This window comes from Bos javanicus, chromosome 2, assembly GCF_032452875.1.
Source record: "Bos javanicus breed banteng chromosome 2, ARS-OSU_banteng_1.0, whole genome shotgun sequence".
NCBI classification, from domain to species: domain Eukaryota; kingdom Metazoa; phylum Chordata; class Mammalia; order Artiodactyla; family Bovidae; genus Bos; species Bos javanicus.
In genome coordinates, this window is record NC_083869.1 from 44,896,756 (window position 1) to 44,918,124 (window position 21,369).

At 39.7% G+C, this 21,369-nt stretch overlaps 1 protein-coding gene across 4 annotated transcripts; it reads left to right on the plus strand.

Annotated features, from left to right (window-relative positions):
* The first annotated feature begins 559 nt into the window (after nt 1–559).
* NMI (N-myc and STAT interactor) lies at nt 560–20,641 on the plus strand. Of its 4 annotated transcripts, none has more exons than XM_061438298.1 (8): nt 560–810; nt 9,442–9,531; nt 10,285–10,380; nt 12,859–13,021; nt 16,486–16,592; nt 16,678–16,864; nt 19,496–19,602; nt 20,348–20,641. In XM_061438298.1, exons 1-8 carry the CDS (start codon nt 643–645, stop codon nt 20,531–20,533), a joined length of 1,104 nt encoding a protein of 367 aa, XP_061294282.1. In that variant the 5' UTR covers nt 560–642; the 3' UTR covers nt 20,534–20,641. The 4 variants fall into 4 exon arrangements, with proteins under 4 accessions (XP_061294282.1, XP_061294292.1, XP_061294297.1 ...); XM_061438308.1 differs by having other exon boundaries at nt 746–1,074; XM_061438313.1 differs by having other exon boundaries at nt 746–1,010.
* Nucleotides 20,642–21,369: the final 728 nt, after the last annotated feature.

Below are 21,369 nucleotides of genomic sequence, written 5' to 3' on the forward strand. Positions count from 1 at the left end.
GGGTAGCACAAGTGTCTACACACCACTTTATTTTTTTCAGTTAGGAAGCCCAACGCAAACTAGATTGCCATCAATATTCTTGATATAAAGGAATTTGATTTTGGTTAATCTTTTATCAGATAATATGTCAGTTTTACATATGACTATACAGCCCTATCAACTGGAATTTCTGTCTAGAAGTTATTTTCATGCATCAGCTCCCTGACCTATTTACAGTAAGTGCAGCTGTGGGGTGGTGCTCTATGTAGGATTCAGAAACACTGCCGTTTTTGAAATAAACCAGATGTTTTCCATTTCAAAGAAAAAGATCACACCTAGTGAAATATTTGTTTACAAGCTTCACAATAATGCCAAAGATTATAAGAAAAGTTTCAAGGGACATGGATCACAGAAATCAGCTGAACACCACACTTTTCCAATTTCCTGCGAAGTTACAAAAGAAACACACAAAAGTAGACCTTGTGCTGGCTGCGAGGATTTGTGGATTAAGGTTATAGTGACCAACAGATTACAGTGAGAGTTACTGTCTGAAGAGAGACTGCCACTTGGCTTTATTTGGTTTCTGTCCATTTTTCCAAGAACACGTCCTGGGATACAAGTCCGAAGGAGTGATTTTTAAAACATGTCCTAAAATGAGTGTTTATGGAAACTTCAGGAATACTTTGGGAGTTGATTTCCTCCAAACAAAAACAAAACCAACACATTTTAAGAATCGAAAGTGAAAATAGGTATAACTTGTTGGTGACTAATCATTGGAGAACCCGGTTTGGTATTCGACCAGTGACTAGACTGAAAGAAACTCATCCTTTGGTAGTTTTCTTCTTTTATTCTTTCTTTCTTTTTTTTTTAAAAGGAAGCAAACTGTTGATCCGCGAGCCATCCATTTGAAAAAGGCTGAAGGCGCTTCCGGACAAGGGAGCCCCAGCCAGGCCCCGAGGGTTCCAGCGGCTACCCGCGCTGCCAGCGAGGTTTCCGGGAACCTGGGCGCGGCGCTCGGCCGGCCGAGGCGCGTGAGTGGGCGACCCCTTCCCGCGCTGCCGTTCCTGCTCCTAGTGGGCCCGGGCTGGAGAGGCCGTGAGTGGCGACAAGGCGGGCTCCGCGGGGCCGGGGACCTCCGGGAGGGTTGAGGGTTGGTGGGGACGCCTGGCGGAGAGTGGGGGGGTCGTTGGCTCTGCGCCCCACTCCCCTGCGCCGCCCTCCGGCGCTGCCCGCTGCCGAGGTCGTGGGGACCACCTAGCCGCCGAGGGGGCGCGCCTGCCCCCTGCCCGCGGGGCTTTCTGCCTGCAGTCCAGGCCTCTGACCCCGTCTCCTTTGCTTTGCTTCATTTAGGAAATTGAAACTTAAAATGGTTTGTGTTTCCCCACTGTTTCTGTAGTGTCTCTGGAGAAAGTTCTTAGGAAAACAGATTCCTTAGGGAGATTCTCTTGGCAGGCGCAGGGTTTGGCAGTCGTACCTGATTTTTCAGAACATACAGGGATTTTATTTAAAGAGACATCCAAAACAGAATGTGGTGTTCCCCTATCTATGCGGCACACATAAGTTAAAAAACAACAAGAAGCAATCGTGTCTGTGCATCTCCACCTCCTTTTTTCCTGCCTTTGCCTCATTTCCTTGTTTTTGCTGCCAGGCATGCGTATGGGAAGCTTTGCCTCTATCAGTCCTGGCACCACAGTGAATATGTTAGGGAAATAGGTGGTGAACAGGTGGAGGTGATTTGTACTGTTTTTTTCATTTGCTGCCATAATAAATTACCATGGACTCAGTAAAACCTTAAAAGCTACAGATTTATCTTAAAATTATGTATGGGGGTTTTCCCTGGCTGTCCAGTGGTTAGACTTTGTGTTTCCATTCCAGAGGTCGTGGGTTTGATCCCTGGTCGAGGAACTAAGGTCCTACATGCCCTGCAACCTGGCCAAATTACCACCAAAGGGGAAAAAAAAAAAATTCAGTATAAGTCTGGGTGGGCGTCGCTAGGTTAAAATCAAGGTGTCAGCTGCTCTGCCTGCCTTTCTGGAGACTAGTGGTGTGAACCTGTTTTCTCGTCTTTTCTGCTTCTATAGATTGCTCATCTCCTTTGGCTCAGTGGTGCCCTTTCTCCATCTTCAAAACCAACAGCATTGCATCTCTCTGACTATTTTTCCCTTGTCACGTCTCACTCTGATTCTGCTCTTCTGCCTTCCTCTTTCACTTTGAAGAAGGACCCTGGTGATTACATTTTTCCCCACCAATAATCCAGGAAGAGCTTTATATTATAAAGTCAGCTGTAAATTAGCAACCTTAATTCAGTCTATAACCTTAGTTCTCCTTTGCAGCATAACCCAACATTTTCACAGACTATGGGGGCTAGGATGTGGACCTCTTTAAAAGGGCCATTATTTTGCCTACCTTTGAGTGCATAAAAGGAAAGCTATTACTATACATCCCATTCGTCAAGGAGGGAAAGTATCCAGATACTAGATATGCTGTAACAAGTTCTGGGAATATGATGTAGTAGACCATTTATATGAGTTAAATGTATTATGGAGAGCTTTTATTACAAGCATTTAAGAATAGACTTAAAAAAGCAGTTAAAGAACGTTGCAGTTTCTGCTTTCTGGAAATGTAATGAGAACATTGCATAGAACACTGCATGCCCCAGGTGTCCGGGGCTGAGCAAATACCTGAGTCAAGATACCAGGCAGTCCTATAAACATTAAGTGTTTTCAGTATGTGAACTCGCTCTCTGAATGGATACAAGGAAGAGGGAATGTAGTCCCTGGCCTCAAGGTCATGACCATCTTGCCATGGAAAATGACACAAGTACACAAATAAAGCTCCCCAAAAGAGGTGATGGGGGAGAAGTAACATCATCTGGGGGAATCAGAAATGACTTCAAGAACTTGGGTGGGGAGGGGGGGATTTGGGATGGACATTGAAGAACAATAGGATTTCATTAAGTGGAAATTAAGGTTGGCAGGGGAGGGAGGATGTGACATTGAGGGACATGAGGGAGAAGAGAAACCCTTAGATTGTTCAGTATGGTTAAGGAACCTGGTCCAGGAGTTGTCTAAATAAGACTCAGTTCAGTTCAGTTCAGTCGCTCTGTCATGTCTGACTCTTTGCGACCCCATGAACTGCAGTACGCCAGGCCTCCCTGTCCATCACCAACTCCAGAGTTCACTCAAATTCACGTCCATTGAGCCGGTGGTGCCATCCAGCCATCTCATCCTCCGTCGTCCCCTTCTCCTGCCCCCAGTCCCTCCCAGCATCAGAGTCTTTTCCAATGAATCAACTCTTCGCATGAGGTGGCCAAAGTAGGACTGCTACTGCTAAGTCGCTTCAGTCGTGTCCGACTCTGTGCGACCCCATAGACGGCAGCCCAGTAGGCTCCTCTGTCCCTGGGATTCTCCAGGCAAGAATACTGGAGTGGGTTGCCATTTCCCTCTCCAGTGCATGAAAGTGAAAAGTGAAAGTGAAGTCGCTCAGTCATGTCCGACTCTTAGCGACCCCATGGACTACAGCCTACCAGGCTCCTCCATCCATGGGATTTTCCAGGGAAGAGTACTGGAGTGGGGTGCCATTGCTTCTACTTTCTTCTAGTCTTCTAGTAAGACTGCTGCTGCTGTCACTTAAGTCGTGTCCAACTCTGTGCGACCCCATAGACGGCAGCCCACCAGGCTCCCCCATCCCTGGGATTCTCCAGGCAAGAACACTGGAGTGGGTTGCCATTTCCTTCTCCAATGCATGAAAGACTAGTTGGGGTTAAATTGTGTAAGATCTGGGATGAATACGGTTGTAAAGACTCTGCAGTTGTTGATGCAATAACAACTACTAATATGTATCTTAAAAAATTTTTTTGAACCCTTTCAAACTTACAGAAAAGTTACAAGTAACAACTTTTCTTTTTCTTGAGTTATTTGAGTGTAGGTATCATGACCCATTAACCTGGAAGTCTTGAGTATTTATTTCCTGTAAGAAAAAAAAGAAAAGGTGTTCTTTACATAACTACAATACAGCGATCAAGATCAGAAAATTAATATAGGTACATTAATGCCATCTAATCCTTCAATCTAGTTTGAATTTTGCCAGTTGTCCCTGTTACATAGTGTATAGCAAACAGAGTTAAGAATTATGCCTGGTGTTTAGTTACGATGTATCTTTAGCCTCCTGTCTGGGACAGTTTCTCAGTCTTTACTTGGCTTTCATGTGCTTAACACTTTTGAAGAGAACAGGTCAGTGTGTTTCCTGTTTCCTCATTCTTAGATTCAGCTGATGCATCTTTGGCAGGAATATCACAGAAGTCTTGCTGTGTTCTTGGTGGGCCTATCATATGTCAGATAATTTGGATGTATCTCATTATTTACTTTGACTACTTCATTATAGTGGTGTCTGCCTGGCTTCTTCACTAAAATTTACTCCGTTCCCCTTTGAAATTAATAAGTGTTTTTTTGGGAAGTATTTCTTTTGTTATTGTTTTGCTTTAAGAAGCTTTCTTCATAGTGACGCCCAAACTGAAAACAACCAAATACCCACCACCAGGAGAATGGATAAACCAAGTGTGAACTATCCATGCAAGGAATACTACACAGCAATAAAAAGGGATAAGCTACTAATACATGCAATAACATGAACAAATCCCCAAAACATGTTGAGTTTAAAACTTTAGCACATATAAAAGGATACATGCTAAATTATTCTACTTATGTGAAGTTCAAGAACAGGTTGCTTAGTGTAAGGAAACTTTAACACAATTTAAAGATATCATTTCTTGAGTACAAACTATGTTCCTAGCATTCTTTTGGTACTGTTCCAGTATCGTTCTGGATGAAGTAGGGCATACTTTTGAGAACAAAACAAAAATCACTGCCCTTGTGGTGCTTATATTCTTGAAAATCAGCTTGATATGTTCAGTGCAAAAGGGCATGCTGATAGTTACCCCTACTGAAGTTGTTGATCTCCTGCAGAGCTGGTGAGTGCCAGAACTGGTGAGTACTCAAAACACCTAAGTGATTGAGATTGCACTTGAATTTGGTTAGCAGTACTTGTGGGCAAGTATTTTAAGCTACTTAAATGGTCCTTTTTTCATGAAAATATCAATCTATCTATCTGTTTTAGTACTAAGTGGATTTAATTATTACTGTCATTTATCTCTATGCTTAATCAATTTACCCAAATTTTTCCAGTAAGAACCCCCTCAAGCTGGACTCCGTTCTTGTGACATATTCTCATCATTCTTTGAGCACTTTTTGCTTTCTGGCATCATAAGATGCTTGTCTTATACCTTTCCTGTCCCAGTTCTAGAAACGGCCATTTCTCTGAATAGCCTTGGTTCCTGGTAGCTGAGAATGGTATTAGAAACCAATTTCTGGATGCTAAATGTGCTCATTGCTATTGTCTTTGTTTCCAGGCCCTTTTAGCAGACAGAACTGGGAAATATCACATGTATGCACACTTATACCTATATTTAAATTTCTGTACTTTCCTGTCAATCCATCAGAAATCATGAGGTTATACTGATATCTCCAGTTCCATTTCATAGCATTAATTCTATTTTTCTCCCTTTCCATATTTACAGTCACCTTCTCTGACAATGAAGAACCTGGCTCCTATTGTCCTCCACATTTTTACTTACTTGATAAATCATGTTTATGTACCTTTGGCCACTGGGAGCCTCCGTGCTCATCTTGTGTATTCCTGCCATTTTGAGGGCTCCTTTTTGCTCAAAGGAGATCCTTTCATTGGAAACTAGATTAGAAGCCAAGATCTAGGTGCTTCATGACTGCTGATGCTTCTTTTTTTCTTTTTCTGGTGTTACTGAAAAATAATTGACATACACCACTGTACAAGTTTATAGCACGATGGCTTGACTCACACATATTATGAAATGATTACCATATTAGGTTCCGCTAACATCCATCTTGTAATATAGATACAAAAAAAAAAAAGACAGAAAAAAATTTCTCCTTGTGATAAGAACTCAGGATTTACTCTCTTAACAACTTCCTTATGTATCATAGCAGTGTTAGCTACAGTCATCATGATGTACATTACATACCTACTACTTATTTATCTTATAACTGGAAGTTTGTAGCTTTTGACCACTTTCCTCTAAATCACCCTCCATACCACCCTCTACCTCTGGTAAGCACAGATCTGGTCTTTTTCTTCTATGAGTTTTATTTGGTTTCTTTTTTTTTTTTTAGACTCTATATGTGAGATCATACAATATTTGTCTTTTTCTATCTGACTTAACATCATGCCTTCAAGGTCCATCCATGTTGTTGCAAATGGTAGAATTTCCTCATTTTTTTATGGCTGAATAATATCACAATGTATATAATCACTATATATATATATATATATAGACACACATACACACAACACTTTGTTTATTCATTCATCCACTGATGGACACGTAGGTTGTTTCCATGTCTTGGCTATTATAAATAATGCTGCAATGAACGGGGGATACAGAAGTCTTTTCAAGTTAGGATTTTCTTTTCCTTTGGGTATATTTCCAGAAGTGAAGTTGGGAAGTTACAGGACCATATTAAACTAAACAGCTTCTGTGCAGTAAAAGAAACCATAAACAATGTAAAAAGACAGCCTATGGAATGGGAAAAAATATTTCCAAACCATGTATCTGATGTATGTATATGTACAGTGCTTTCATGTCAGACTCTTGGCCACCCTTTTGACTGTAGCCCGCCAGGCTCCTCCGTGCATGGAATTTTCCAGGCAGGAAAATCCAGTCCATTGGAGTGGGCTGCCATTTCCTTCTCCAAGGGATTGTTTTGATCAGGGATCAAAACTGTGTCTCCTGCATCTCCTGCATTGCAGGTGGATTCTTTACCTGCTGAGCCACAGGGGAAGCTACAGTATATCTGATAAGGGGTTAATATCCAAAATATATAAAGAACTCATGAAACTCAATACTAAAATATAAAATAACTCAATTAAAAACTGGGCAAAAGGACTTAAAAAGACATTTCTCCAAAGAAGGTATATGATAGATCTATAGGAACATGAAAAGATGCTCAACATTACTAATCACTAGTGCAAGGTAAATTGAAATCCCAGTGAGATAACACCTTACATCTATTGGAATGGCCATCATCAAAAAGACAAGAGTTAACAAATGCTGTGAGGATGTGGAGAAAAGGGAACCCTTGTGCACTCCTGATGTGAATGTGTAAATTGGTGCATTCACTATGGGAAATAGTTATGGAAAATCCTCAAAAAATTGAAAGTAGAATTACCATATGACCCATTTTTTGGACACTGCTTGGGTTCACACTGAGTAAACTAAGCCATAATTAATTTTTTGCTAATCTTCTATTGTATTTTTAAAGAGGAATACCTGTGTTTTCTGTTTGTTCTATAGGAATAGTGAGAATTTAGTCAGTTGAAATCTTGGAAGATTGTGTTGATAGACACATTATTAATATGCTTCTAAAACAGTAAAAATAGTTGTGATATTCCTTGTGTCATGTTTGATCTGGGACTTCCTCATTTAGGTAAATTCATATGCAGGCAAGACTTTTTACTCTTTTGATGTCAGTCTGATAAAGCCTATGAGCTTTTCTCAAAAAGTATTTTAAGCAGTCTAAAAGAAAATACAGAGAATTATATAGGAAACCAATTATATTGAAATATGATTATCAGTGTTATTTAAAAAGCAAATTTTTAATTTAGTAATGTATACCAGTATACTGATACCTTCCCAGGTGGCGCTAGTGGTAAAGAACCTGCCTGCCAATGCAGGAGACCCAAGAGGCTGGGGTTCGATCCTTAGGTCAGGAAGATCTCCTGGAGAAGGGCATGGAAACCCACTCCAGTATTCTTGCCTGAGAATCCCATGGATAGAGGAGCCTGGTGGGCTACAGTCCATGGGGTCGCAGAGTCGGACACTGAGCGACCAACACTTTACTTCACTTTCTACTTTACCGGTATACTACAGTTGATTATAAGACTGTATTATTATGATCTTCGCTGGGTCTTCGTTGCTGTGAGGGCTTTTCTCTGGGTGTGGTGAGGGAGGGCTACTCTAGTTGCAGGGCTTGGGCTTCTCATTGTGCTGGGTTCTCTTGCTGCAGAGCATGGACTCTAGGGCACAAGGGCTTCAGTAATTGAGGCACATGCCCTGGTGACTTTTGTCACGGGTGCTGCAAATACCATGTGACCTGTTGCCTATATTCATATTTGAAGAGAATGCCATTTCAATCAGAGATTTTTAGCAATAAATATGAATTTTTTTTTTTCATGTTCAAGTGTATGAACTCAGGGGAAGTTTTATGAAAACCTCTGTTATCATAGAGGAAAGGTGTTTGGAGATATTTTCACTCTGTTACATTCTTGGAGTATAATAAGGAGAATTAAATATTTAAATTAAAGCCTTTGGAAAAAGTCTAGAGGACTGAAATAATAGTCTTTTAAAATGGAGCGTCATATCATGATTGAGATGAGAACTACAAAGGAATGTTAATACCTATTGTTTTATTATGGTATTGAAATGCAAAGGATTTTTAGAACCTTTTAAATATTTATAGATGTGAAAGTTATTTGAAATACAGAATTTGTTTGAATATAATTCACATGATAATAAAGACTTTGGTGGTAGGGGAAAAGATATAGCAAAGAAGAGATGTTTTATCCATAAAAGGGTAAAAGATATTTGTTCTTCTTGACTTTGTGTGTATGTACCATTTTTGAAGTATTTATTTATTTTAATTGGAGGCTAATTGCTTTACGAGATTGTGGTGGTTTTTGCCATACATTCACATGAATCAACATGTGTTCCCCATCCTGAACCCCCTCCCACCTCCCTCCCCATCCCATCCCTCAGGGTCATCTCAGTGCACCAGCCCTGAGCACCCTGTCTCATGCATCAAACCTGGACTGGTGATCTGTTTCACATATGATAATATATATGTTTCAATGCTATTCTCTCAAATCATCCCACCCTCGCCTTCTCCCACAGAGTCCAAAAGTCTGTTCTTTACATCTGTGTCTCTTTTGCTGTCTCACATATAGGGTCATCGTTACCATCTTTCTAAATTCCATATATATACGTTAATATACTGTATTGATGTTTTTCTTTCTGACTTACTTCACTCTGTATAATAGGCTCCAGTTTCATCCACCTCATTAGAACTGATTAAAATGCATTCTTTTTAATAGCTGAGTAATACTCCATTGTGTATATGCACCACAGCTTTCTTATCCATTTGTCTGCTGAGGGACATCTAGGTTGCTTCCAAGTCCTGGCTTTTGTAAACAGTGCTGCAATGAACATTGGAGTATACATGTCTCTTTCAATTCTGGTTTCCTCAGTGTGTATGCCCAGCAGTGGGATTACTGGGTCTTATGGCAGTTCTATTTCCAGTTTTTTAAGGAATCTCCACACACTTCTCCATAGTGGCTATACTAGTTTGTGAAGTATTTATTTTTTATAATAATTAGGGAGTCATGGCAGCTGATGAAGATAACAAAGAACAAGTTCTTAAGGAATGTGAGCAAGCTGAAGAAATTATGAAAGATAAACAAAACCAGGTAAAAAGGAAAAATTACTGAGTACTATTAAAAATTGACTTATATCTATTGGTTTTGCAGTGAGGCATGTTTCATATGTCTTTGTCTAACATTAGCTTGAATTTGGGAGGATATTAGGGTTTTCAGTTTTTTTTTTTTTTTTTTACTTCTAGTATTCAAGACTGACAAGAAGAATCACATTTCTATTCTTTCTCTTACGCAACTCACATTAACTGCTTTTTCACTTCCTCTCATTTCTTTGACTTGCACCTAGAAGTTAAGAGCTTTGTTAACAATTATATGATCAGACCCAAGATGGAATGGAGGCTATGCTTTAAACTACCTAAGCTATACTGTGGAAAAAAAAATCTTTAATTGCCCCAGACTAACATATGTCCACAATTATGGTGCAATTTAAAATTCATGTTGGAGTCACAAATAGCTAGGAACGAGTTGGTAGAGCACTGTGCTAAGATTCAGAAGCCATGGGTCTCAATCCTTGCTCTACTATAAACATTTCTGTGACCTTGGTCTAGCACGAAAGGTGGTTTCCTTGTTTGTATGATAGAGATAATAATCATTGGCAGTGGTAGGAAAATCAACAGATAATGATGTATAACATTATATAAATGTTTATTCATGTGATCATATTTATTCTGAGACTATCTAATGTTCTTTCTTTGCCTTGTTCAGAGAGAGAAATTTTGCTTCTTTAACTCATTTGGAAAATGAGGTTGAGGCTCTTTAAATTTGGACTGTTATTTTATTTTTTAGAAATTAATTAGTGAAATTACAAAGGAAAATATTCAGTTAAAGGAGGAGATCAAAAAACTTGAAGCTGAGTTACAGGAGACCACCAGGACCTCCCAGGTACCCCTTTAATTATTTTTGTATCTCATTTTTAACAGATGCTATTTTTTTTCAGAAAAAGAAATTTAATGATACAGAAGTCATTTCTAAGACATTATGATCATTCATGTCACCATTGTTTGCAACAGCTCCAAACTGAAAACCACTCAACTCTCCCTCCATAGTAGAATGAATTTATAAATTGGGGTGTATTCACATAATGGAATACTGCACAGCAATGAAAATGAACAGGCAATAACTATATGCAATAATATGGATGAATTTCATAGACACAGTGTTGAGCCAAAAAAGAAAAAAGAGGGCATACCATATGCTTTGACTTAAGTAGAGCACAAAAGCACAGTGTTAGAAGTTAGTATGGTGTTTACTGTTAGAGGCAGGTAGAAACTGGAAGGGAACCCCAGAGGGCTTCTGAGTTGTTCGTCTTGTTCTGATGATTGATCTGGTTGCTGGTCACAGGTGCGTGATCTCTCTGTAAAATTTCATCTTGCTGTACATTTATGTTGGGATTCCCTGGTGGCTCAGATGGTTAAGGGTCTGCCCGCATTGTGGGAAACCTGAGTTCAATCCCTGGGTCCGCAAGATCCTCTGGAGAAGGAAATGGCAACCTACTCCAGTATTCTTGCCTGGAGAATCCCATGGACGGAGGAGCCTGGCGGGCTACAGCCCATAGGGTCGCGAAGAATCGGACACGACTGAGCAAGTTCACACACTCACTCACTCACACATTTATGCTAATGCATGTTTTAATATTCATGTATACATTAATACAACACACAGCCCCCAATGATGGTCATTATCAATCACTTTTGGATCAAATTCTTGGTCTTCTAAGTTCTTTCATTGCTCTCCTCATCCAAGTAATAATTTAAGTGAGTTTCACAGTTTTAAAAAAAATTGGAAGAGTATTTTCACCATTTAAATTGTTTCTTAATTTTTCCTTTGTTTGAATTAGACAGCTCTCACTCCTTTTTTCTTCATCAAAACCCAGATTGTTAAAATACTTAAAGCATTATCACTTTTTATTTCTGAAGTTGGGGGTAGAATGTTAAATATCAAAAGTGAGGTTTCTTGTGTTTGTGAGGTTTAGAGAAGTCTCTGTTAAGATCCTTCATAATTTTTAGACCGGAGCTAGAATCACTTAATCCTACAACCCAAAAGGGCCTTGGGAACCCAGCCAGCTCAGTTGATCAACTTCACAGAGGACTGAAAACTGGGGTCTAGGGACCCCGAGTGCATTGCTCCCTGCCATGGTGCGCTCAGGACTAGAAGCAGGCATTCTCACTCTCACTGGGGAAAGCTCTTGACAATTCTGGGTATACTGGATGTTTCTCCATTATTGGGAAACTGTCTTTTCACACTGCAGATTGTTTTGAAATCAGACTTACGGTAATCAGAAATTCTACCAAAGTGACATGTCAAATTGTAGAATAAATGTCAGATTAGACCAAATGACTCATTGGCTTTTTCTAATCTCTTCATGATAACACTTTTTCTTGCAACATGTAAAATGACCATGAGAAATAGAAATGAAAACACCTGACTCATTTGTGCCTTTATGTGTGATTGTACTGTCTGTTCAGGGTTTTCCTGGCAGCTCAGTAGTAAAGAATCTGCCTACCAATGCAGGAGACCTGAATTTGGTCCCTGGATCAGAAAGATCCCCTGGAGAAGGAAATGACAACCTACTCCAGTATTCTTGCTTGGACAGAGGAGTCTGGTGGGCTATAGTCCAAGGGGTTTCAAAAAGAGTCAGACAGGACTTAGAGACTAAACAACAAAGACCTGTTCATCCTAGTGATTTTCAGCACCTAAGTATAACCACTTAACTTTATCCTCCAGATTTTTTTTTTTTTTTTTACAAATCTTGCTAGTGGTGTCCTTTCACATTTTTTAAACCTAAGTTGTGGGAATGGTTAAAAAGTTGATGGACAGGTGTTGAGGAAGGGGGAATTTAAATTTGATAAATTTTAAGTTACTGAACTGAATTTAGGAGTTTCTCTTTGGATGACATTACCTGAGTTTGCTGTCAAAATAACTGCAGTATGCACCCATGTCTATTTCATACCTCTTTGCAAGGAGACCAAAGATACTGTGCAATGATTCCTTTGTGAAACAGCCTATTATTGGGATAGTTGTTTAGAAGATACTTTTCTGCAGGAATGATGTAGGCTTAAGACCCGAACAACACACAATATTGACCAGTTTAAACATTGATTGAATAGAAAAAGTGAGAGACTATATACTTACAATTTCATCTGTGAAATAATATTAAAGGATCAGCATTTGACTAGATTACTGAGTACTTTTCTGGGAAGAAGCAATTACTAGTGATAATAAATAAGACGGCACTCAGTGTTCTGTGGGGTTCTGATGGCAGTGGAAAATGAATTATTGGATGATCAGATCACATTATTATTGGAAGGACTTAAGTTACTTCTTGTGTTGATTTTAATCAAGCCTTTCTGTTTGAATTAGATTAATGAGGATATTCCTGAAACAAAGATAAAGTTCACATCTGTGGAGAATCCTGAGAGTGACAGCGAGTTTTTAGATATCTCCTATTCATGTCAAGTGAGCTCAAAAGTCCCTTATGAGCTGCAAAAAGGACAAGCACTTATTACCTTTGAAAAAGAAGAAGGTATGACTAATGTTCAAAAACTTGACCGTGTTACCTTTAGAAAGCACTGGGACTTTCAAAGAGTTTTTGTAGATATTTGGCCATTGCTTTAGAATTTTTATATCATTTCGTCTCATCCTCACAGGGGTGCCCTGAGGTAGATATGATTATCCCTGTTTTACAGACCAGAAAACAAGACTCTGAGATGTTGAGTGATTTGAACATGATCACTAGCGCAGAATATGAGCGCTCTAGAAAGCAAACCCGTGTTGTGATGTCCAATAGCAGCATTTTTATATTACTCCTGCTACCTGCAAATGGTAATACTAGTAATAATGTTTCAAGGTAGCAAAGCAGAGAGTTCTGACAGACATGATCTCATTTTATACTCACATGACTCTGTAAAAGTAATAAGATAGAGATACTATTTACATCATTAAGAAACCAGATTCACAGATGTTTAAGTGATTTACCTAAGTGCACAAGGCATGAGGGAGAAGGCAATGGCACCCCACTCCAGTACTCTTGCCTGGAAAATCCCATGGATGGAGGAGCCTGGTAGGCTGCAGTCCATGGGGTCGCTAAGAGTCGGATATGACTGAGCAACTTCATTTTCACTTTTCACTTTCATGCATTGGAGAGGGAAATGGCAACCCACTCCAGTGTACTTGCCTGGAGAATCCCAAGGACGGGGGAGCCTGGTGGGCTTCCGACTATGGGGTCGCACAGAGTCGGACACGACTGAAGCGACTTAGCAGCAGCAGCAGCACAAGGCATGAGAATGAAAAGAGCTCTGGAGTCAAAGACTTGGAGTGGGACCTGATGTTTGCCATGGTGTGGAACCCTCTTGAGAACTGGGGACACCTTAATGAGGAGAATCTAGCTTTGAATGCCAGATTTGCCTCTTTTTTTTTTTTTTTTAAACAAAACAAAACAGCACTTTATTTATTTATTGACTGCGTCGGGTCGTAGTTGCATCACTTGGGATCTTTGTTGCAGTGCGTAGGCTTAGTTGCCCTGTGGCATGTGGGATCTTAGTTCCCCAACAGGGAGTCCAACCCATGTCCCCTGCGTTGGAAGGCAGATTCTTAACCGCTGGACCACCAGAGAAGTCCCAGTATTTTATTTATTTGTTTGACTGCACCAGGTCTTAGTGTGGCACATGGGATCTAGTTTCCTGACCGGAACCGACCCTGGGCTCCCTGCATTGGGAACAAAGAGCTGTAGCCACTGGACGGCCAGGGAAGTCTCCAGCTTTGCCTCTTTATAGAAGTGTAGTTTGGGTTGGGTTCTTTATAAATCTCAAGTTTTTATGGCAGGCTTTGTGACAGTGCCTACCTCATGGGGTTGCTTTGAATATTAAATAAGAAGTGTTGAAAAAATACTTAGCACAGTGTCTGATACATAAGAAACACTTAATAAATGTTAGTTGTCATTATTGCTCCATGTTAGAAATTTTTCAGTTAAGGAAACAAGAGCTTGCTTGCATAGGGTCCATGCAGGTGATAAACAGCCGAGCTGCGAACCAAACCCCGAGTAGCCTTGTCCTTCTACTGGACCACTGTTCCTTTGAGCAGGCCACCGTCTGGGCCTCTGTTCTCAAGTTTGTCAAGTGATGAGTGGGAGCAGATAGTCTTCACAAGCCTTTCCAGTGCTCAGGTACTGGGAGTCTATGATTATAACTCATGTCTCCTGATGCCTGGTTAGTTACTATAGCCTGAAAATAAATAGAAAGGCATGCTGGCAGGTCACTATATGCACACACTCTTTGTCCACCCTGGCTCCACCCCTGTAGCTGTGGATGGAGGGTGAGGGCAAGAGCCCTGTTGGCCGTTGGCAGTGGTCACTGGGATATAACTGAAAGATGGAAGTGAGGCTTTGGAAAGTTGGGATCCTGCATAGAAATTACCTGGGGATGCTGAGATTAAGATTCTCTTCAGAGATAGCTGTGTCACTGCTTCCACCCTTGGCATGACTCTGACGTCCTGCTCCTCTGGGACAACTTTGGGTTCCTACACAAATCAACAGGAGTTGCCTTTTGACAGTCAGAGTCACAAGGGTTGAAACACAAGTAGTGCCTCTCAGCTGTGTCAGATCACCAGATGTTGGAGGTTTGGGGGGCGAGGGAGAGGTGGGGATTGGGAGGGAAAGGTCATCATCTAAGTATTACTTATAGTTGGCCTCCTCTGTTATTTGCCTGTTGTCATTAACAACAACAAAAACTCTATAATTCAAGTGATAGAGTCATATGATGGTACGAGGCATCTGAATTCCCACATGATGACGCCCTGTTTTCCAGCCCTGTTTCTCTCTTTTTCTGGCTGTGGTGTGCTGTCTGGTTGTCATAAACACATGAGAGGTTTATAAGCCCAGGATTGGGCATCTTTTGTCTTCATGACATATTAGAATAAACAGCTCCAATATCAACAAAGTGTTATAAACTCTCATGTCACACAGTTTAAAAAAACACATACATGCATTTTAAACTGACATATAGTTGCTGTTAGATTTTAATGATTTTTGGCAAAATTATGTTACTGAGCCTTTCCTATTTGCATGGATATATTAGATTTGATAGTTTTGTGATCAGTATACCAAGGCTATTGACTTTTTAATGAATGATCTCAAGAGCGTTTTAGTGAAAGTAGAATTCTTTGTTAAATATGACCTGCCATCCAAAAAAAAATGAAGACTCACTCTTTGGTATTTAAGTCTATGTGGTCTTTAATATGTAATCTTTGGGAAAGACAGAGATAAGAACAAATATTTATTTCTATGGTGCTTGTAACATATTAAGAAGAAGTGAGAAATGATAAAAAAGATTAATTGTCAGAATGACACTGACCTACAAAAGTCTTCCCAGCTTACTCAACCTGGAAGAAATTTCTGGCTGTGCTTTAATGTACTGAGGGAATTCTCTGATAATTCTGTCAGCAGTGGAAAGGAGGGGTGTTGACTGTACTGAATTTCTAAAGGATCATCAGGCTTGTCTCTTAAACTTGAGAATTTCTACATTGTAACTTTTTGCTGATGTATTTTGACATTAATATATCCTCGTTTGGTGGCAACACCATTATCATTTAGAAATCCTAAGAAAAATGTAAAAATAAGATCCCTGAAAATTAAAGAAAATTTGGGGACTTCCCTGGTGGTCCTGTGGTTAACAACCTGCCTGCCAATGCAGGGGATGCAGTTTTGATCCCTAGTCTGGAAACTAAGATCCGCACATGCCATGGGGCACCACACGCCATGGTGCACCACAGCTACCGAGCCCATACTCTAGAGCCAATGTGCCACAACTAGAGAGAAAGCCCCACTCGCCGCAACTCAGCATCACCAAAAATAAACAACACCAAAAAAACACTTTTTTAAAATAAAAAAAAATTAAAGAAAAGTTAAACTCTCCAGGATTATTTTTTGTTAAGCCAAATGTGTAAAAATGTATTGAAATACTGGAAATTAATACTTCCCAAATTATTTTTCAGTTGCCCAAAATGTGATCAGAATGGAATACCATCATGTGCAGGTACAGAATGAAAATGTGATGCTCACGGCCAACCCAGTTTCATTAAATTCAGGAGTCAAATTCCAGGTAACATGGTGATCAAAGCTTTTTAGAATGCTATTAAGCACGGACACTTCTCATCCATATTCCTGAACATGAAACAATTTCCCAGGTTCACGTAGGAGTGTCTAAAATGAAAATCAACGTTACCGACATTCCTGATGAACTGCCAGAAAGTCAGATGAGAGACAAGCTAGAATTGAGTTTCTCTAAGTCTCGCAACGGAGGCGGAGAAGTGGAGTATGTGGAGTATAACAAGCAGACCCGGAGCGCCCTCATCACCTTTGTGGAAAGTGGAGGTATTCCGGCACTGAGAGAGTTAAACAGTACTCTAGCGTTTAAGTTATGCTCTGCCAGGTCTGAAAATATTTCTTTTTCTATTTCTTTTACTTGGAATTATTAGGCAGCATAATAACAGGGATTTTTTAACCTTATAAAATGGTAGTGTCCTGAAAATGATTTTCCTGAATACTGTTAAGAATAAGATTAGAAATAACAAGTCCCTCCGTGTTAGTGCTTTCTTATCTCCCGCCAGGCATGGAGCCAGGTGTTTTATACATACATCTCCTCTGATCCACAGCACAACTCTGAATGTAGGTGTTATATTCATTTTAATGATGAGGCAGCTAAGACATATGTAAGATAAGTAGCTTACCCAAGATCACACAGTGGGTGCGTGCCAGAGAAATTTTGCGACTCCGTGGACTGTAGCCTGCCAGGCTCCTCTGTCCATGGAATTCTCCAGTCAAGAATACTGGGGTGGTTAGCCTTTCCCTTCTCCAGGGGATCTTCCCGACCCAGGGATTGAATCCCAGTCTCCCGCATTGCAGGCAGCTTCTTTACCATGTAGGGCTTCCCTAGTGGGTCAGATGGTAAAGAATCTGCCCGCAGTGCGGGAGACCGGGGTTCAATCCCTGGGTCGGGAAGATCCCCTGGAGAAGGAAAAGGCTACCCACTCCAATATTCTGGCCTGGAGAATTCCATGGACTATAGAGTCCATGGGGTCACAAAGAGTTGGACACGACTGAGTGACTTTCACTTTCACACATATGTATCTATATGTATGTGTATATATATAAAACTGTCTCTTCCATCTCACTTTTTACCATTGACAAGGGTCTCTTAGATGGAGGGAATTGTTACCAGGAAGAAAAAGGGGGTATTGGAGAGAAGAGCTGTTCCCTTTTTCAGTAGAAATGGACTTTTAAAATCATCTTAGGGAGGTTTACATTATTTTGATTAAAAATAAAAGATTCTCCAGCTGCTTCTGTTAATATGTTCAAGTGACTTTCTTTTTTATTAATTTATTTTTAATTGGAGGATAATTGCTTTACAATATTGTGTTGGCTTCTGCCATGTAACAATGTGAATCAGCCATAAGTATACATATGTCCCCTCCCTCTTGAACCTCCCATCAGTCCCCTACCCCATCCCCCAGGCTGTCATAGAGCACCACGTTGAGCTCCCTGTGTTATACAGCAGCTTCCCACTAGCTGTCTAGTTTACATATCTATTTTATTTTCAGTGCTACTGTCTCAATTCCTCCCAACTTCTCCTTCCCTCACTGTGTCCAAAGTCAAGTAATTTTCAATAAAAAAAAGTCTCTTGCTCTGGTTAGTTCTTAGGGCTTCTCCTGGGTTTACTACATATGATAGAAATCCAACCATACAATTAAAAGCCATTGCCTGATTGGGTTTTTTCATAATAAAAAATGCATGCTTTTTAAAGAAAATTGAAATAATAAAGAACATTAATTTAATAAAAATTGAGACATTTCCTTAAATTTCCAAACTCCCTTTGTCCTGTTATGTAGTTATGGTTAGTGAATGTTCTTCAAAATCTTTTTGGAATTGCTAGGTAATATAGTAATTCTATATTTAATGTTTGAGGAACTGCCATACTGCTTTCCACAGTGACTGCACCATTGCCTTCCTACCAGCAATGTATCAGGGTACCAATTCCTCCACGTTCTCGCCAGCAAAGGTCTGCACTCTTAATCACTGTACCACATTGCTGATTCAAGGTGGACTGGTGAGAGGAGAAAGGAAGTGGTCAGATATTCTTAAGAACTGTTTCTGTTAAACTTTATGCAATCCTGACACATTAGCTGTTTCCCCTCTAGGAGAAAAATGCTTCTAAAAATAATTCTGATTATTTTTTATGTTGGAGAAAACCGATGAATTTTTTTTAATTTGCATTCATGTTTTCTGGATGACATTCAGCACCCCTCCACCTTTGATTAACATCATTACAGAGGTTTACTGAATGTCATGTATCAGTTACAGTAATTTTATATATCTCATAGTAATATAGTAATTTTCTATAAATCTCTCACCTAAAGATAGAGAGAGAGTATTCTAATCATATTTTTCATGTATACTTCTTGAAACATTGGGAAATACTGTGTTTTGTTAGGGTGGCTGGGTTACTTTTTGTAGATGGTTATCCCACTTTATGTACCTCAAGATGGGTCTATCTGAGGCCTTTGTAGCACACTGTCCATTGACTGACTAATAGTTTAAGACAGATGGAGCTATCTAAGTCTTGTTATCATTTGGTCTTATGTTTTTCAAAATTATGTACTGTGAATTGTTTAAAAGGGACTTTCAGTTCAGTTCAGTTCAGTCGCTCAGTCGTGTCTGACTCTTTGTGACCCCATGAGTCGCAGCACACCAGGCCTCCCTGTCCATCCCCAACTCCTGGAGTTTACCCAAACTCATGTCCATCGAGTCAGTGATGCCATCCAGCCATCTCATCCTCTGCTGTCCCCTTCTCCTCCTGCCAGAGTTTCTTAAAAATTAATCACTCAAGTCACTGTTTACTTTAACATTCTATTTGAAGGAAGTTTTACCTTTGGTTAAAAATATTTATGATAAAGAAGAAAATGTCTATAATAAAGAAGAAAATAATTTTTAAAAATTTATTTCTAGTTGCTGACAAGATTTTGAAAATGAAAGACTATCCTCTTTATATAAATCAAAACTGCCATAGAGTTACAGTTTCTCCATACACAGAAACACACTTGAAAAAGTTTCAGGTAAAGTCATCTTTTTTCTTTCATTTTGGAAGCTAATTGCTTGACTCCCCATCCCCACAAAAATAAAAAGTTATGATTCTGTTTTCATTTGAATCTTATTTATGAGGGATATCAAAATAGTCTCTTCATATCTGCTTGGTACAGTATGAATTTTTCTATTTTAAGAATACTTTTTAATGTGAAACTGTACCTTATTTAATTGACTGTGGCACTATATTTTTGTATGTGAAGACATAACTACATTTTTCTCATATATCTACTATCATTGGGCATTAAAAATGGTTTTCCCTTCTTATTTTCTCTGAATTCATTATCTTTACTGCTGCTTTTTTCTGTTCCTAAAAGAAAGGTCATCTTTTCTGTTCCTGAAAGGTCATCATGATCTACCTAGTCTACAATCCTGAAAACTAGAACTCATGCCTAACTCTTGGTTTAGCGTCACCTCCAACATCCATTTAATCACTCAGTTTTTTCACTTCCACTTCTCACTACTTCTTTAACTGGTCTCTCTGTCCATAGAGTTGGCCTTCCTTTCCTCCACTTGTCACAATTCTTCCAGAGTTATCTTTCTGAAACTCACATCTAACTCTGATATTCTCTTCCTTGAAAAATCTTCCTGAGGCCCCTTGTCTCTCTTAGGGTAGTGTCCAAAATATTGAGCAGAGCTTATAAAATGTAAAGTTTTGCAATTCAAAGTTCTTAGAAAATTGCCATTTATCTTTTATTTTTCTATTTTCCTCCTTAGGTATTTTCAGGAGTATCTAAGAGGACAGTGCTTCTGACTGGACTGAAAGACCTTCAGACGACGGATGAAGAAGTTGTAGAGGATTTCATTAGCATTCACTTTCAGCGGGAGAAGAATGGAGGTGGAGAAGTCGAGGTGGTCAAATGTTCCCTCGGGCAACCTCACACAGCATACTTTGAAGAATAGACTCATGGAATCCTATGAAAGTTAGAGCTTCTGAACCCAACTTCCTGTCAGTGCTTGACAAAAATAAATGTCCCTTTCCTTAAAAAAAATTAAAAATGTAATTCTTTAGTATTCGTTTATTCTTAGATACAAAATATATTTCTGTGGTTTTAAATTCTTTGTTTTCAACTGTGCTGCATGTTTACAAATGCAGTAACTGTATTAAAAGTTTTGTTCATAAATTTTGTGGCTGGATGCCATGTCTGTTGAAAAGAACCACAAGTCATCCAGTTGTCCGCCTGCCACGTTGGCTCCTTCTGTAATAGTCTTGTGGGCTCTAGTCTGTTTTGGCTCTAGGTCCACCATCATGCAGACTTGACTCTTAACATTTCCCCAAAGAAATGTTGCATTTAGCAGTTTGTAATTTCTGTAGACTTTACTGACTTCTCAAGGAACTTCAAGTGTCGGGAGCCGAGTTAGGCATTACTGACAAAATGGAGGCATGGCCCTAACTGCCTCTCCTCATCCCACAGGCACGGTCCCAGGATGAAGGAGTTAGGTCTTGTGATTCTGACTTGTTCTTTCCTTTCTTCTGTTGAGTTGGCTGGAAAGAATGTTAAGGTGCTTATTGTTCTTGAGAGAAGCATGAGAAAGCACAAAGCCTTCTGCAGTTGTGCCCCAAAAAATAATCTATAAAGTAACCATTGACATTTGTTCAAGGATCTTTACAAAGAATGTTCCAGGATGAGCAGGTAGGCAGCAGCTTGAGACCATGGGAAGGATTGTTATCTGAGACCTGTTTGTGAGGGGAATGTTTATGGCAAAGGAAGTTTGCTGAGCTTAGGGTTTAGGAATAA

Excerpts from the sequence above, each read along its gene's own strand:
- NMI (XM_061438298.1), top strand. The coding sequence starts at position 643 with ATGGAAACTTCAGGAATACTTTGGGAGTTGATTTCCTCCAAACAAAAA. Across the intron at positions 9,532-10,284 it reads TGAAAGATAAACAAAACCAG|AAATTAATTAGTGAAATTAC; the intron begins GTAAAAAGGAAA and ends TTTATTTTTTAG. Across the intron at positions 19,603-20,347 it reads CACACTTGAAAAAGTTTCAG|GTATTTTCAGGAGTATCTAA; the intron begins GTAAAGTCATCT and ends TTTCCTCCTTAG.